The sequence below is a fragment of the Capra hircus genome, chromosome 3 (assembly GCF_001704415.2).
Source record: "Capra hircus breed San Clemente chromosome 3, ASM170441v1, whole genome shotgun sequence".
Classification (NCBI taxonomy): Eukaryota; Metazoa; Chordata; class Mammalia; order Artiodactyla; family Bovidae; genus Capra; species Capra hircus.
In genome coordinates, this window is record NC_030810.1 from 116,582,752 (window position 1) to 116,601,525 (window position 18,774).

Below are 18,774 nucleotides of genomic sequence, written 5' to 3' on the forward strand. Positions count from 1 at the left end.
GATGTAGCACCATGAGACCATTTTTTTTTTAGTGGCCTCGAAACCAGCACTGAAGACAAATGTAAAAGATAACGATCCAAACAAAATATCATTTCAGCAAAAATTTTGACAATTTCAATGTGATTTGTTTGCCCAAGTTCCACATTTATTAAAAACACCCTTCCTTATTATTTTCTTTGCTTATTGTATTTATTAGGGCACAGCTGGTAAAGAATCCACCTGCCAATGCAGGAGATGCAAGAGATGTGGGTTCAATCTCTGGGTCAAGAAGATCCTCTGAAGAAGGAAACTGTAAACCATTCCAGTATTCTTGCCTGGAAAATCCCATGGACAGAGGAGCTTGGCAGGCTACAGTCCATGGGGTCATAAAGAGTCAGACACGACTGAGCCACTGGGCACGCACATTGTATTAATCAATCTCTTAATCTACGTAGACTTCTTGGCTATCGCATATAAAGGTAGTGCTGAAGATAAAGGACCAGAGGTCTTGGAGTTCAGTGGCACTTGCTTTGCATCATCCTTGAGGGTGGCTGAGGCCCTTATTCTGCCCGCCTGTGGATCCTGGGGCAAGGCATGGGTCTACAGAGTCTGTTTCTTCATCTTTAAAAGGGAGCTAGCAAGCGCTCCTCTGCTTGTTACTCTGAGACCAGATTACCATCACAAATTTTTATGTGTTTTGTGAACTCCAGAGTGCTATAGGCATTTCATTTCTTAGTATCCTGTGGTCCTTGCACTATTTTCTCAATTACACATTCCTTGAAGGCAAAAAACATGCCTCCACTTCTTTGGTCCTGTGCCATGAAGAGTAACTCAGAAGACAGGGGGGACATTATACCCTCTGTTAACAGCCAAGGCTGGTTTTCTGGCTTGTGGCTACAGTGATGGGGCTCCTGGGCTTGCTGCAGGACTTCTGCTTGCAATGGGCTGCCATCTACTGGGAATGAAGTCAAAGGTACCAATTCCACTAAACATGTATTGAATAGCACCCTGCACTCTGCTTAGATTCGGTATGGATACACAGTTGAATAAGACATGATCTCCACTCTCAGGGAGTTTACAAGTGAAGTTGATAGCACAAACAAATGGCCAAGTACCATGTTAGATGTACTCAGAAGGAGGCACAAAATAATGAAAAGTTGTAAATATGGAGTGACCAGGACAAGCCTCCTAGAGATGTGGCATTTAAGCTGGCTTTACAGGATGAATAGACTTGGATGAGTGAGTCTGAGACAGTGGTCATGCCAGGCAGAGAAGACCATCGGAGCAAGGACACCACCAGCAGACTGTTAGAGAAAGGTTACGCTGGCTGGAGGTGAGTGCTGGGGGACACGTAAGAAAGAGAAAGCTAGCAAGTTTTGCTTTGGGGCCTAGCCTTGGGGCACATTTGTTGTCCTGCTAAAAAGCATGGGCTCATCTCAAATCTGAAATGAAATCATTACAGCTAATGTGCTTGGTCAAAGGGCTCAAGATGGGCCATCTGGGTTGATTCTAACGAGACTCCAAGGGGGAAGTGGCATGGTGTTGCCAAGGCAATCAAAAAAAGCAGACTCAAGGTGGTGCACGTCTGGGTCCCGGTTTTGACCAGTGCTGTGGTGTTACAAAGGCTTCCCAGGTGACGCTAGTGCGGAAAAACCTGCCTGCCAATCCAAGAGATGTAAGCTACACGGGTTTGATTCCTGGGTTGGGAAGATCTCCTGGAGGAGGGCACAGCAACTCACTCCAGTATTCTTGCCTGAAGAATCTCATGGACAGAGGAGCCGGGCGGGCTACAGTCCTAGGCTCACAAAGAGTAGGACACGACTGAAGTGACTTAGCACACACGCACATTGAATTGCAAAACCTCTAAAGATAGACAGGGAAAGGTTTTCTTTTCTTCCAGACAGCCCACAAACTGTCCTGTGGCATCTCCATTCTTTCCCCATTGATGGTGCCCCAGGCAATGCTCAAAACACCTCATTTCAGTCGTTGAAACATCCGGTGGAATCTGGACTTGTTTCACATTGAACTCAAGCCCCTTCCTGTCGCCTGACATGAGCACAGGGACACAAGCTGGGAGGAAAATGGAGGAAGACAGGAGGGTGGACTCCTGTCTTCAGAGTGTTCTGGCCAACAGGAGGGCATCAGTCTGTATGTTTGCAGGTATTCCTCAGGCCTTCCAGGCACTCTCTCACTTGCATCAGGCTGGCTCTGTGTTTCTGCAACTTAGCCAGCATCCAGCTAGGAGCAAGGGACCAGGCTCCCCCTCTTGTATGTACCCGTGTCCAGCCTCACTGAGGGCATTTTTCTCTGTCTGTTTCACTAGGTTTGGATGTGCAGGTCCCTTCCCCCTTCTGGGCCCCCTGAAGTGGTGGGGTAAAGCCACAGGACCACCCCCGAGTACCCTTTATTCTCAAGAAATCTCCTCTTATATTTAAGTCTATGAATTTAGGCTCAAGAAGTAAAAAGTAAAAGTCACAGAATCAGCTCATCTTTTTTTCTTTTATTAAAGTACAGTTGCTGTATATATTATATGTGTAAAATACAGTGATTCCCAATTTTTAAAGGTTTTACTCCATTGATTGTTATTATAAAACATTAGCTATTTCCCCTGTGGTGTACAATAAATACTTGTAACTTGTTTCATACCCAATAGTTTGTACCTCTTAATCCCCTACCCCTATATTGCCCCCCTACCCCATATTACCCCTATATTGTCCTCTATATCCGTGTCTGCTTCTTTTTTTTGTTATATTCGCTAGTTTATTTTACATTCCACATATAAGTGATATCATACAGTACTTTTCTTTCTCTGTCTGACTTAGCATACTTCACTTAGCATTATGCCCTCCAATCCATTCATGTTGCTGAAAATGGCAAAATTTTGTTCTTTTTATGGCTGGGGAGTATTCCCTTGTACAGATATACCACTTCTTTATCCGTTCATCTGTTATGGACACTTAGGTTGCTTCCAGTCAGTCTGTTCAGTGGCTCAGTCCTGACTCTTTGTGACCCCATGGACTGCAACACGCCAGGCTTTCCTGTCCATCACCAACTCTCAGAGCTTGCTCAAGCTCATGTCCATTGAATCGGTGATCCCATCCAACCATCTCATCCTCTGTCATCCCCTTCTCCTCCTGCCCTCAATTTTCCCAGCATCAGGGTCTTTTCATGTGAGTCAGTTTTTCCCATCAGGTGGCCAAAGTCTTGGTGTTTCAGCTTCAACATCAGTCCTTCCAATGAATATTCAGGACTGATCTTTAGGATGCACTGGTTGGATCTCTTTGCAGTCCAAGGGACTCTCAAGAGTCTTCTGCAACACCACAGTTCAAAAGCATCAATTCTTTGGTGCTCAGCTTTCTTTATGGTCCAACTCTCACATCCATACATGACTACTGGGAAAACCATAGCTTTGACTAGACGGACCTTTGTTTGCAAAGTAATGTCTCTGCTTTTTAATATGCTGCCTAGGTTGGTCTTAACTTTTCTTCCAAGGAGCAAGCGTCTTTTAATTTCATGGCTGCAGTCACCATCTACAGTGATTTTGGAGCCCCCAAAAATAAAGTCTGACACTGTTTTGTTTCTCTATCTATTTGCCATGATGGGACCAAATATTGAGTTTTAAGCCAACTTTTTCACTCTCCTCTTTCAATTTATCAAGAGGCTCTTCAGTTCCTCTTCGCTTTCTGCCATAAGGGTGGTGTCATCTGCATATCTGAGGTTATTGATATTTCTCCTGGCAATCTTGATTCCAGATTGTGCTTCATCCAACCCAGCATCCCATGTAATGTATTCTGCATATAAGCTAAATAAGCAGGGTGACAATATATGGCCTTGACCTACTCCTTTCCCGATTTGGTACCAGTCTGTTGTTTCATGTCCAGTTCTAACTGTTACTTTTTGACCTGCATGCAGATTTCTCAGGAAGAAGGTAAGATGGTTTGGTATTCCCATCTCTTGAAGAATTTTCCACAGTTTCTTGTGATCCACACAGTCAAATGCTTTGGCATAGTCAATAAAGCAGAAGTAGAGTTTTTCTGGAACTCTCTTACTTTTTCACTAATCCAATGGATGTTGGCAATTTTGCTGGTTCCTCTGTCTTTTCTAAATCCAGTTTGAACATCTGGAAGTTCATGGTTCACATATTGTTGAAGCCTGGCTTGGAGAATTTTGAGCATTACTTTGCTAGCATGTGAGATGAGTGCAATTGTGTGGCAGTTTGAACATTCTTTGGCCTTGCTTTTCTTTGGGATTGGAATGAAAACTGACCTTTTCTAGTCCTGTGGCCACTGCTGAGTTTTCCAAATTTGCTGACATATTGAGGGCAGCACTTTCACAGCATCATCTTTTAGGAACTGAAATAGCTCAACAGGAATTCCATCACCTCCACTAGTCCTGCTCGTAGTGATGCTTCCTAAGGCCCCCTTGACTTCACATTCCAGGATACCTGGCTCTAGGTGAGTGATCACACCACTGTGATTATCTGGGTCATGAAGATCTTTTTTGTATAGTTCTGTGTATTCTTGCCACCTCTTCTTAATATCTTCTGCTTCTGTTAGGTCCCTATCATTTCTGTCCTTTATTGAGCCCATCTTTGCATAAGATGTTCCCTTGGTATCTCTAATTTTCTTGAAGAGATCTGGTTGCTTCCATATCTTCCTAACTGTAAATAATGCTGGTATAACATTAAGGTACATGTATCTTGAATTTGTGGGTGTTTTGGGGGAGGAGTATATACCCAGGAGTGGAATTGCTGGATCACTTAGTGGCTCTATTTTTAGTTTTCTTAGGAACGTCCATACTGTTTTCCACAGTGGCTGTTTACATTCCCACCAACAGTGTACACCAGCTCATCTATCTTAAGTCCTGCGTGAAAGCATTTGTAGTTGTTCTTTAGACTATGAGGGAACTTCCTCACCACACCCTGGGACTTTAGCCAAATGTATAACAGCAGGAAAGTTCCATTCAATGTTTCATTCCATTAGCGATGCCTGAGGGCAGGGTCTCCATATCAGTGCTATTGACATTTTGGCCCTGACAGCTCTTTGTCGCAGGGGCAGTCCTGTGCATCACAGACGTTTAGCAGCATCCCAGGCATCTGCCCAACACATCTCTTCCAGTTGTGACAATCTCTTCAGACATTTAAGCCTCCCATCCTCTGGGGGTGGGGGTGGGTGAGAAGAGGCAAAATTGCCCCCTGGTGAGAACTACTACCTCACAGACAAAAGGAGATCATCGGAAGTTCTTGAGCAAGGAAGTAAGGTAAGCTTATCATCAACAACCATTTTGTGGGTGATTTATCATCAAAAATCACTTGATTGGTGATAAGAACAGGAGCGGTCAAGGCCAAGATATGCTTGCTGTGCAAATGATATCTTTTTAATAATCCTTAACACTGGATCATGGAAAAAGCAAGAGAGCTCCAGAATAACATCTACTTCTGTTTTATTGACTGTGCCAAAGCCTTTGACTGTGTGGATCACAATAAACTGGAAAATTCTGAAAGAGATGGGAATACCAGACCATCACCTGACCGGCCTCTTGAGAAATCTGTATGCAGGTCAGGAAGCAACATTTAGAACTGGGTATGGAACAACAGACTGGTTCCAAATAGGAAAAAGAGTATGTCAAGGCTGTATATTGTCACCCTGCTTATTTAACTTCTATGCAGAGTACATCATGAGAAACGCTGGACTGGAAGAAACACAAGCTGGAATCAAGATTGCTGGGAAAAGTATCAATAACCTCAGATATGCAGATAACACCACCCTTATGGCAGAAAGTGAAGAGGAACTCAAAAGCCTCTTGATGAAAGTGAAAGAGGAGAGTGAAAAAGTTGGCTTAAAGCTTAACATTCAGAAAATGAAGATCATGGCATCTGGTCCCATCACTTCATGGGAAACAAATGGGGAAACAGTGGAAACAGTGGCAGACTTTATTTTTCTGGGCTCCAAAATCACTGCAGATGGTGATTGCAGCCATGAAATTAAAAGACGCTTACTCCTTGGAAGGAAAATTATAACCAACCTAGATAGCATATTGAAAAGCAGAGGCATTATTTTGCCAACAAAGGTCCATCTAGTCAAGACTATGGTTTTTCCAGTGGTCATGTATGGATGTGAGAGTTGGACTGTGAAGAAGGCTGAGCGCCGAAGATCAGAGATGGGATTTTAACCAAGGCTGCTGGACTGACTCCAGAGCTCTTGTTTATAACCATGCACTTGGGTACTAAGTTGCTTCAGTCATGTCTGACTCTTTGTGACCCCATGGTCTATAGCCAAAATCCTCTGTCCATGGGATTCTCCAGACAAGAACACTGGCGTGGGCTGCCATGCTCTCCTCCAGGGGATCTTCCCAATCCATGGATCAAACCTGTGTCTCTTCTGCCTCCTGCATTGGCAGGTGGGTTCTTTACCACCAGTGCCACCCGGGAAGCCCGTTTATAACCACAGCAACATCCTAAACTAGTTTACAGCATGTGAGAGACCAGAGGCACTACAGTTTCCAAACCTCTTCCACTTCATCGTCAGCACTGATAGGTAAGTGAGGCCTTAGCTCCATTTTACTGATGAAGATACAACTAGAACACAAGTGTTAAACCAAAACTAGAAATCAGAATGGTTTGATTCTTTATACAGTACGTTGGGTGATCCTGACCAGGATATGGAATAGAATATTATGGTAAATCTCAAAGCCAGAGATAAGGTTTTAGCCACTACAATCTCAAGCTTTGGAAGAAAATTAGTGTTTTTGCCCATCTTCTATGTTGGGTGCTGTGATAAAAGCTTTGTACACATTATCTGTATAATCTTGACAAGAATCCCAGGACAAAGAGCATAATCATCCCAATTTACAGATCAGGTCATTGAGGCTTGGTGAGATTGATGTCCATCACGAATGGCAAAGTCAGGACTCAAACTCAGGTATGTCTTGCACCAAGGCACATGCTCCTACATTGGACTTTTGGTGTCATTTAATCTTTTACCTTACAAGGTAGGTATTATTATCTGATGTTTGCAAATTAGGGAAAGAAAGAAAAGCCAGAGAGGTGAGGTGACTCCCCCAAAACACAAGATCACCAGCTGGGGGTCTAAGAGCCAGTCTCTGGTTGACTGTGTGCAGAGCCCACACTCCTCACCCTGGAGACTTGGGTCCCAGCTCTATGGGAACTCTTGGGAACACAAAACTGACTCCTCCAATATTGCTGTCTGTGTGAGTCAGACTAGGGACTATGGGGGTGTAACTCTCAGGGAAAGTTACTCAACGTTGTTGGGATGATCTGTTCTCCCCAAAAGCTGACTTCTCTTAGCCTCAACATGAACTGAATGAGTGAAATCTCTCTCTTCAGTGTGGACTCTAGAAGCTTCCCAGGCTGCTGTGGATCAGAACCTTAAGGAAGTTTGAATAGCCACTCAGCTGCTCATCCTGGAGTGTGAGGGGAACCAGGTTAGGAGGGAAGTGGCCTTAGGGACCCCAAATGTTACGGGACCAGCCTGAGAAGAGATGCCTGCCCAGCTTTAGCCAAGTTCAGTGGGTTCTGTGACAACGATTCCAGGAGACACCGTGTGATGGGCATTTAGACGCCCTGCTGGGCCTTCATCAGCCTGGATTGTGCTCCAAGCAACAGACAGGGTTCAATGAGGAGGGGATCAAAGATTGGAATAGAACTTGAGTTACCACACCTGGGGCCTGGTAGGTTTCCATGAAAGCCCCATGTTACCTGTTAAGCAGCTGAAAGTGTCCAGTGAGTTATTCTGGTGGAGGAAAGAGGTCAGGGAGCCCACCATTAAACTGTAGTCTCTTCCCACCCCAATCGTTTTCATCATGGTTTACAAATAAATATAGATTAAAAACAGCATAATTAAGATTTTAATTCCATTGTTTAATGGAATTAAAGGCAACTAAGCACACAGAAGGGATCCCTAAATTTTCTTTGCCGGGAATAAAGCAATTTTTATTTCTTCAAAATTGCATGACCACTGATGGGACATATCTGGACTGGAGAATTAGCCCTGGCTGTTCTTTCTCTTTTTTTTTCCTGAGAGGATGAGTTGCTGATGGGGACTGAGGTATCTGCCGTCCACACAGCCCTTTAGGGAATTCTTTCCAGTTGTGTGGAACTCCGTTCAAAACACACTTTTACTATGTGCCTGTGTGTGTGTGTGCTAAGTCGCTTCAGTCGACTCTTTGTGACCACAGGGACTGTGACCAGGCTCCTTTGTCCACGGGATTCTCCAGGCAAGAATGCTGGGATGGGTTGCCATGCCCTCCTCCAGGGGAGCTTCCTGACCCAGGGATCGAAGCTCTGCCCCCTGTGGCTCCTGCATTGCAGGCAGATTCTTTGCCACTGGGCTTCTAGGGAAGCCCCTATACATGCAAACTGCATGTCAGATCCTGAGTCAGGTTCTGGTGGTATGAAGAAGGTAAGGAGGGCACCTGTTCAGGTTGTACATTCTATAACCCTAAGGGGCACAGAATCATGTATCTATTAAGTTCTGTTCCTGCAGATGCTGGAAGGTGACTTGAAGAAGACGGGGTGGCTGTGATGTCAGTTAGACATGGTTTCTTCCCTCAGTGAGCTCACCATCCGGCAGACAGTAGGGCTGTAAGACACTGGAAGATCATAGGCTAGAAGCTGGAAGAGCCTCTCGCTCTTTTAAGAACAGGCTACATATATAGTGTTAGATAATGGTGGAAAACAACTTTGGTGCACTCTGGTCTCCTTACGATTATTGCTGTGCGTGTGCGCTTAGCGTATGCGCGCTCAGTCATTCAGTCGTGTCTGACTCTACGACCCCGTGGACAGCAGCCCGTCAGGCTCCTCTGTCCGTGGGATTTTCTAAGCAAGAATACTGGAGGGGGGGCACCACGACCAGGGATTGAACCCAGCTCTCCTGTATTGCAGGTGGGTTCTTTACCGTCTGAGCCACCAGGGAAGCCTGCTATTATTGCTAGTTAAGCACAAAATCACTGCAGATGGTGACTGCAGCCATGATATTAAAAGCCGCTTACTCCTTGGAAGAAAAGTTATGACCAACCTAGATAGCATATTCAAAAGCAGGGACATTACTTTGCCGACTAGGGTCCGTCTAGTCAAAGCTATGGTTTTTCCTGTGGTCATGTATGGATGTGAGAGTTGGGCTGTGAAGAAGGCTGAGTGCCGAAGAATTGATGCTTTTCAACTGTGGTGTTGGAGAAGACTCTTGAGGGTCACTTGGACTGCAAGGAGATCCAACCAGTCCATTTTGAAGGAGATCAGCCCTGGGATTTCTTTGGAAGGAATGATGCTAAAGCTGAAACTCCAGTACTTTGGCCATCTCATGCAAAGAGTGGAGTCATTGGAAAAGACTGTGATGCTGGGAGGGATTGGGGGCAGGAGGAGAAGGGGACAACCGAGGATGAGATGGCTGGATGGCTCACTGACTTGATGGATGTGAGTCTGAGTGAACTCCGGGAGTTGGTGATGGACAGGGAGGCCTAGCGTGCTGCGATTCATGGGGTCGCAAAGAGTCAGACAAGACTGAGCAACTGAACTGAACTGAAGCACAAAAATTCTATTCTTTTACCATTACCAGAATCCATTACCACCTCCCACGGACTCCCACGACCCAAGTATCTTCCCCCATCAAAAGAACGCCTTCTCTAACCTAAATAGGAAAAGAATCTGAAGGATATATGTATGTATAACTGAATCACTTTGCTGTATACCTAAAACTACCACAACATTGTTAAAACAACTATGCTCCAATACAAAATATAAGTTGGAAATAAAAAAAGAACATCTTTTCTTGTCCTTATATTCCATTGCCCCCAATCAGGGCAAGGCTATTAGTATTTATTATTCTTAGGAGTGAAAAAGTGAAAAAACAAAATAACCAAGCTGACTCTGACAGGCGATGTTTCTTCCCAATCTCTCCAGAGGCTACCCTGGGGCAAAGCTGGCTGTGCCCAGCTTAGACTTGGGGCATCTAACTGTGAAATTTATGGCTTCAGAACCCCTGCCTCAACCCCTATTCATAACCTCCAATACCTTTCCTCCTGCATCTGAGATAACTTCCCTGCGTGATAATAATTCACCCTATGCTCCAAGCAGTGCCAATATCACATACGTTACTTTATTATTCATTCATTGGTTTTCCAAGGCAAGTGAAAAAATAATTTAAACCAATTATATGTACAGAGGCTTGGTCAGTTTTCCCAATAACTTCCAGAAAGATCCCCATCCCCTTAGATGTCAAAGAAGGGTTACGTTTAACATCTATACAAAACTCCACCTATAAAAGTCACATGTGTAGAAAGGTTTCTTTATTAAGCATCACGTCTGGGAAATGGGCAGGGGTCAGGACGGAAGGCGGAGGAGCATGTGCAGGGTGGGGTCCGCACACACCTGCCCGGGCTAGTCCTGTGCAGGGGGAGCTGGGGGCTGGTGGGGCTCAGGTGGTCTGCAGTGGGGTCTCCAACATCTCCATGAGGAAAGTGTCAATGGGTGTGTCCCCGATGAGCTTGAAGAAGAAGAGGTGCTCCAGGCACTTCAAGCCGATAGAACGCAGGGCTGGGAGGCGCAGCAGCAGCTTGGCAAACCTGCAGGGAAGCGAGGAGACCTTAAGAACAGGGGGCCAGCATGCACGGGGCAGCTGCTGGCTTGAGGCCGCTTGTTTGGTCTTCTTGACCAATCTGTGGTCAGAAGAAAGAGCCTGAGGGAGGAATCTAACGTGGCCAGAGAATCTCTAATCTGGGGGAGCCTCAGAAATAGACTTGAGGTCTCATTTAGCTTCTTTAGATGGAAGCTGGATCCTGTGACCTCTTGAGCAGTGCTCGACTTCTGTGGTCAGAGCCCAGGATTGCCCTCAGCACCCCCATTCATGGCAGGTGAGAGCTAGTCTGCTTGCGATGACTCACAGTGCCAGTCCTAACCACAGGATGTTCCTTACATTCTGTGTGCCCAGAGATCCCTGGGATGATCTGCCCAAACACTTGGAACACAGCTCACAGATGTGCTGAACCCACAAGGGTCATTACCATCGGGGAAGGTGCTCCAGGCATTCAGGCCATTGGAGCGCGGGGCTAGGAGGTGCAGCCACAGCTTGGTAAGCCACGCATCAGGCATTGCAACAGGCCCTGGGAACCAGGGGGAGCCCCTGCTCTCAGGACCAACAGTTCTGATCACCTCACCAGACTATGCATTTCCTCACGACACCCTTACCTTAAGCAATGTGACCTCAGTGTGCCTCAGTTACATTTTTGCTACCACTTTATAACCACTTTGTAATCAGCTTCTTAGTCTATTGCTTACCTTTGCTTTATTTTCTGCCTAAGAAATGTGGCTTTCTTTTTACAAATTTTTTTAAATTTATTAAAATATAGTTGTTTTACAATGCTGTGTTAGTTTCAGGTGTGAGCAGCAAAATTACTCAGTTATGCATATGTATACATACATGTATATTCTTTAGCTTATTTTCTGTTATAGATTATTATAAGGTATTTAATATAGTCTCCTGTCCTACACAGTAGGTCCTTGTTGGTTATCTATTTTATATGTAGTAGTGCATATCTGTTAATCCCAGACTCCTGATTTACCCCTCCTCCCCTTCCCCCTTTGGCAACCATAAGTTTGTTTCCTACATCCGTCAGTCTATTCTGTTCTATAAGCTCATTGGTATCCCTTTTTTAGATTCTACATGTAAGCAGTATCATATGCTATTTGCCATTCTCTGTCTGACTTACGTCACTTAGCACGATAATCTCTAGCCACCGTGGAGAACACTATGGAGGTTCCTTAAAACACTAAGAATAGAGTTACCATATGATTCAGCAATCCCACTCATGGGCACGTATCCAGAGAAAACCATAATTCAAAGAGATACATGCACCCCAGTGTTCACAGCAGAACTATATACAATAGCCAAGACAACATAAATGTCCATCAGCGGAGGAATGGATAAAGAAGGCGTGGTGCACATATACACCGGGATATTATTCAGCCAGAAAAAGAATGAAATAATGCCATGTGCATCAACATGGATGTGCTTACTAGTTAGGAAGAGAGGCAGATAGGTGATAGTAGTCTCTGACCCTTGTGGGCCCACAGTCTGTTAGGGGAGATAATACACACGTGCACGCACACACACTTACTCACACATGCCTCCCTCACATGTGCACACACACACCCTCATCACTCTCACACACAGATGTGTACACACACACTCACTCACACTCTAACCCACCCTCGCACACAGAAGCTTGCACACACACATATTCTCCTCTGTTCTCATCTTCCTTCGCACACTGGTACAAACACTCAGGCACACAGGCGTGTGTAGACACACTCACACTTTACAATTAAAGACCTTTAGTTGCAGGGCTCAACAAAGGGAGAGAGACTAGCATGTGAAGAATTAGCCTCCTTCCTACATGTCCCTCAATCAAGCCATGTTTCCAACCTGCTTCTGTGGCCGTTCTTCATCTCTCAAAGTCCTTTTTGCCAATGAAGCTTATTTGTAATGTTATTTATGATAATGACCAGAAATTAAATAACTCTACTCACAACTTTCAATAAAAAGTACAGGAACCAAAATCATGTTAACCACTACAGCCTTAAATCAGCAACGTCTGGTTGGGCTGGATCTTCCCTGGCAGTCACAACATTATTTCATGAGAAATTTTCAAACTGGAATTTTGATACTCCTTGAAAATGCATATAGGTCTATATTTGTGCCAAAAGAAGTTTTAAAGAAATGTGGCAGTATAAGAAAAATAAAGTAGCACCATCTTAAGGGGTCAGAATTACCTTCCTATATGGAAAAATTAAAGTTCTATATCAAGGCCAGCACACACCTTCAAAATGTTTGATTAGGAAGCTTCTGAGAGCATCTGAATGGTGTCACCATGCTGTGAAGAGGCCATCAGACAAAGAACAAGCAGGCTGAGCTCCTGGTTGTGGCTCCGAATGGAAGTTTTATGGAATTAAGCAAAGGAAAAGGCTTTACACTTCTTTATAAAGTGTAAAATTAGACTGAGATTATCTCTGAAAGTGTATTTTCTTTTTACTCTAAAAAGGCCAAAGTTTTACAATATGTAAAATACTAAGTATTTTAGATGCAAACTATTATACACAGAATGGATAAGCAACCTACTGATTAGCACAGGTAACTATATTCAGTATCTTCTGATAAACCATAATGAAAAAGAATGTGTGCGTATATATATATATACACACACACGTGTATAACTAAAATCACTGTGCTGTACAGCAGAAATTAACACAGCATTATCAATAAAATACATTTAAAAAAAAATGCTAACCATGCTGTAACATGGCTGTCTGCTGTCTGCCCCAGGTTTAGAAGCGGAGATCAAGCCTGTAGAAATAAGCACATTCCCTAATAGAGCCACCGGGTGGCAGTCACATTTCTCGCTGACAAGTCTGGCAGCAAGGCCTTTGAGGGTCCCTGCGGTGTGAGAGAGAGAATGTTCCTGCAAGCTCTGCCCTCTCCTGAGTTTTGATCTCTGCTTTCTGGCTAGAGGAAGCAGAACTTGGCCCTGCAAGGTGTACTTCTGAAAAGTCTCCACGGAGGGGCAGCCCTCCACCACCAAGAAAATGGCCGTGACAGGCCCTGCGTGCCAGGAACACCGTCTGCCATTTCACAAACCAGGGGTAAGCAGCCCTTGACACACTCCCTACCTGGTTGAGCCCAGTAACATACTGATGGACTTCCTTGGTCTCAGGGCCATCACCGTCTGCCCAGGCTGTATTGGACATACCAGATGGACCCTCTGCACCCACTTCCTGAGCCCCCAGGCCCCGCTTTGGGCCAGGCAACAAGTGTTGGCACTTCTCACTCGTGCCTGGAGGCAACTCAAGCCCCTGGCAGTCCCTTTCCTGGGAAAACAGGCAAGTTCCAAAGTTTTCAAAGTGACATTCATCAGAAACAACTGAATGTCAACCACAGGGCAATGACTAGACACATTAGGGTCCATCTATCCTCTGAAATATTACAAAATCACTGAAAGCAAGAATTTTGTGCTAAGGGAGGAAAGCAGTACACTGAACCAAATGATTTCAGATCTGTAACTATACATTTCTAAGTATACATATATGCATAAATGAAGCTACTAGAACTATACCTCTCAAATTTACAATCAATATTATCTGCTTAATTTTTTAATACATTCATTTTTAATACAGTTAATGAATTTTTTAGATACATTCATTTTTAATAATAAAAATAAATACATTTTAAAATACATTTTAGATACATTCCTTATTCAAAAAATCATGCTTGGCTTTTATTTAAAAAAAAAGTTTTCTTTTTTAAAGAGGAAAAGGATGAGTATGAGCTTTCCTAGTTCTAATGCCTGGCACACAACATGTGCACACACACACAAAAGTATGTGTGATGGTGCCTCACAGCTGGGAGATCCAGTGAGTGTCACCAGCATTCTGGTGAGTTTTCAGTCAGCTCCTAAGGGCCAGAGGCTGAGCTGATGTTGGCAGCCAGGCCCTGCTTGCTGGGTAGTTTTTTCAATCTTACCCACTGCAGGTATAGGAGAGACTGCCAGGCACCCACCAAGATCCACTCTCCCCTTCTTTCTTGGCATCTAGCTGCGTACATTCTCCAGATGAGCCGTGTGACCGAATTTTAGCCAATGGAAGTGAGGGAAGGGAGATGGGCCCTTTCCGGGTCAAGGTGTTGCTCATAGAGTCTCACCTCTGGGCCCCTCCTCTTCTGCCCCTTCAACCATCAGTGTACAAACACAACGTGACTAGGGGACCACGGAGCCCCGAGAAGGAGGAAACCTGGGTTCCCGAGGGATGGCGTGGAAAACAGTCAGTGCTCTAGACTGATTATCCACCCAGGATTGACTGGTGAGGAGGAAGTACATTTGTGTTCAACTACTGACATCGGGAAACCTGTTGTCACAACTTACGCTCCCTAACACACAAGGCCTGCACATTTATTGTACCAACAGGCTAGATCCCACCCACTCAGACTCATTCATTTCCTGTGATAAAAAAAAAAGCAGAGCTCAGCCTCTTCTAGACAACTGATTGTGGCTTATGATCCAGGAAAAATGGGCTAATAAAAATCATAGGGGAATAAAAGTCATCAGTGAGAACTGGGAACACATAATTAATTCTACAAACAAACTAATGCCTTTAACGGAGTTGATTTAGGTTTCATTTGCAGTTTTCCGTGAGATTGGTGATCTTTTTCTCTCTTTTTAACTAGAGTTAGCGGAGTAAGGAAACTTTTATTCAGTTGTACTTCGGGGAAACATTTGGGAAAAGTAATACTGACAGATGGCCTCAGAGACCTTCTGACCCGTGTCCTCCTTTTCAGACGAGAGGTTCAGACGCAGGAGCTTGACAGAGCCTACAGATGGCGCCCTCAGGGCCAGCGGTCACCCCTCTTGGCTGCCAAAGCCTGTACCTTCTACTGCAGTAGGGCTCTCGCTGGGGCGAGCGGAAAGCAGTGCAGTCACATTGGAGAACACAGGCTCTTTGAAATCAAGCACACTTGTGTTCACAGCTCACTACACCATGCACCAGCTCTGTGACCCTGGGCGAGTTCCTTACCCTTTCGGAGCCTTGAGACCTCTTTAGAAATTAGAGATAAGGACTTCTCCAATTATTCACTCATTTGCATGTTCACTCAACATTTAAAGATGAGTATTATTTGCCAAGAATGGTGATAAGCTCTAGAGTGCTCGAGTGATGCCGCAGTGGTGAGAGGTGGATACACAAGAGAGACAAGACCTCCAGTTTCATGAAGCTAACGTTGGAGTAACTGTGAGCTGGTTGTGAAAAAATCTAGACAGAGCCTGCTGACCATCAGCCATTCACCAATGGCTACGTTGCTCACATTCTTTCAGGACCCCCTCACCTGCCTGGTTGTTCTGGATACTTTTGCTTGGTGTAGGCCTCGAGGGTGGCATAGACCTTCTCTCGCAGAGTCTCTACCTCAGACGGGTTGGAGAGACCCTTGGCATCTGAAAAAGACAGCTGATTAAACCTCCGGTTACGCACCTCTGTGGAACACCCTGTTACAGAGGCTGTCCCCGTGCATATAGGCTACCTCATGTAGAGTTACTAGAGACACACTGGATGAGGGGCACTGTGAAATACACAGAGCTGGTGCTTTGTGCCTGCCAATCTACCCAATAAACTCTTGAAGCAAAGGTACCCAGCGCTGACTCCAAGGAGGAGAATTTCCTTTTATTTGGGCCATTGTACATATACGACCTTTACACATTTGAGTGTTTGCTCTGTGCTAAGTGTGGGCTGAATGAAAAGACAGGGAACAAAAACCAGATATACCCATGTCCGGCTTCCACTAACTGATCACCTAACTCAAGAGATGAAGTGCGTGCATCAGTCACTATGTAATTCTGAATACTCATCTTTCCTGACCCATGGCGGCCTCTGGTGAAAGCTGAGCTCTCGCTCCTCCTCGCAATGCTTTTCCTCCTTGAGACCCCAGGACGTCATTCTCTGGTTCTTCCCTGTCTCACCCACTGCTCCCTCGCAGGCACCTTGGCTGTTTCTTCCTTTTCTCCACAACTTCTAAATGTGGCCATGCCCCCGGACCCAGTCCTCAGCCCTCTGCTCTGCTTCTGATTCCTCCCTGGATGAGTTTGCACCAGCCTCCCTATACTTTCCACGCTAGGTATAGGCTGACAGCTCTCAAATATACATCTCTGGTCCTGCCTCTCCTCTGAACTCCAGAATCACATGAATAATTGCTTCCTGGACAGCCACTCTTGGACATCTACATCCATCTCAGAGTTTCATGTCCAAAGACCTGCTTCCTAGCCACCCACCCTTAGAACCTCCACTTCAGTCAGTGAAAACTGTTTTCCAATTGTTCAGGAAAACAAAAATATTTAATGCCTCTCTTTCATTTCCTAGGTACAATCTATCAGCAAAATCCCATAAGTTCCGCCAAAAAATATATGCAGAACCTGACTACTATTTTTTTTGTCTCGCATGGAAGTAGTTTACTTGAGGCAGTGACCAAGGGAAGAGGAGGGAGGGACCGGAAAAGAAAAAGCAGGGGAGGAAGAAAAGGCAACACATGAGCACATGACTGGACTGATCATGGCCATGGGCAACCGGGACTCAGTCTCACAGGGACCCTCTAAGGAGGCATGTGGGATGTGCCGCAGAATTGTCCACCAGGGAAGGAAGATGGAAGCACTTATTTACTCACTAGTTTCTGTCAGCCCCTGGAGAACCTGACCATTTTTTTACCACCTCCTTTACTATCCTAGGCCTCTATCATCCCCCACCTTCCCCACTGACCCCCAATGTGCACACTCCACGCCCGTTTGAGACACTTTTCAAGATGCCTCAAGGAGCAGAGGCCATGCAGAGGTGACTCTGTCCTCCCCACCGACAGGTCTCCTGGCCCTGCCTTCTCCCCTCTCTGTCTCAGCCGAGCTAGAGGGCCAAATAACATCAGAGCACTGGGGGCTGACCAGGGAGGAGGGCTAAGCAAGATGCTATCACCTGGGTTAAACAGCACGATGGCTCGCAGGCACCCCAGCTCTGACTTATCCATCTGCATGTCCTTCATTTTGGAGACCAGCTCAGTCAGAACTCTGTTCACAGGAAACAATGACAGGTAATGAGAAAATCACGAGCACCAGACCAAAGGCTGATAAAATGAATGCAATCAGTATTTATTATGTACCCACCCCGCCCACGTTTTCCAGTCAATGGGCCAGGTACTAGGGGCACAGAGATGAATCAGGCGCAGTCCCTGATCTCAAGGAGCTCTCAGTTTAATCAAAGCAACAGACACAGAAACAGTACATAGCAACAATGCCAAGGCAGTGACCGACATAATCAGAGTCCCAGGAGGAGGCAGGGAACTCAGACAGGGGGCTGCAAAAGCAGCCGAGAGGTTTTGGAAATTGGTAGAAATGCAACAGGCTGAGCAGGAGAGGGCACTGCTTTTCTGGAAGAGCACAGCAGAGGATGGTGCTCACTGACACAGTAGAAATCTCCAGGCACCATCAAGAGGACTAAGTCCACTGAAGACCACGTGTGGAACATGTTGTGGGAAAAGGCAGGGAAGGAGCAGAGACATCTTAGGTCGACATGCATATGGCTCTGGAAGATTGTTTATGTTGGGGTTGGAAAGGGGCCACAGGTCCCCAGCACTAAGCTCACCCTTCCCTTTCCTAGTGCGTCTCCATCCTGTCACCCCGAGTCATTCATCTCTACTCCTTTCTCATCTCCTTAAATCACCTGGCTTAATTTCCCTGAGGGCACAGAATCCCAGACTGAGGCCGTTGCTCCCTCAGCAGGCTTGCCCCAGAGAGATGGAGGGTCCAGCAAAAAGCCTAGCTCATCTTTCCTGGACTTCTAAAGTCAGATTCTAAGCCTTCATTCCTGTCCCAGCCCTCTCGGATAAGCAGTTCAAACTCCCCACCCCTACTCATTCAGTCATGTCCAACTCCAGAGACTGTAGCCCGCCAGGCTCCTGTGTCCATGGGATTCTCCAGGCAAGACTACTGGAGTGGGTTGCCATTTCCTTCTCCAAGGGATGTTCCTGACCCAGGAACTGTACCCAGGTCTCCTGCATTGCAGGCAGATTCTTTGCCGACGGAGAAACAGAGGAAGCCAGTCTTACTAGGTGATGTTAGTAACACCGTCTCTTCCTTGGAAACCGATAGGTTTTCATCTGCCAGTAACTCTGTTGGCCTCTGACTGGCTCTGTCTCCTTGAATCAACATTTCTTTTAATCACTTTCTCATTTCCCAGGTTTATGCTTTCATGTGCTTAATGGTCTC

General features: G+C 45.5%; 1 protein-coding gene across 4 annotated transcripts in view; it reads right to left on the reverse strand.

The window, feature by feature from the left end:
* The window catches only part of RXRG (retinoid X receptor gamma), a 52,927-nt gene continuing 44,222 nt past the window's right edge, over positions 10,070 to 18,774 (reverse strand). For 3 of the 4 annotated variants that reach the window (XM_005677098.3, XM_005677099.2, XM_005677100.2), the window contains 3 exons: positions 17,486 to 17,577; positions 15,861 to 15,966; positions 10,070 to 10,557 (listed from right to left, as the gene is read on the reverse strand). In XM_005677098.3, coding sequence (XP_005677155.1) covers positions 10,410 to 10,557; positions 15,861 to 15,966; positions 17,486 to 17,577 — 346 coding nt within the window. In that variant the 3' untranslated portion in view covers positions 10,070 to 10,409. The remainder of the gene's footprint in view (positions 10,558 to 15,860; positions 15,967 to 17,485; positions 17,578 to 18,774) is intronic. The other variant, XM_018046432.1, reaches the window with a different exon arrangement.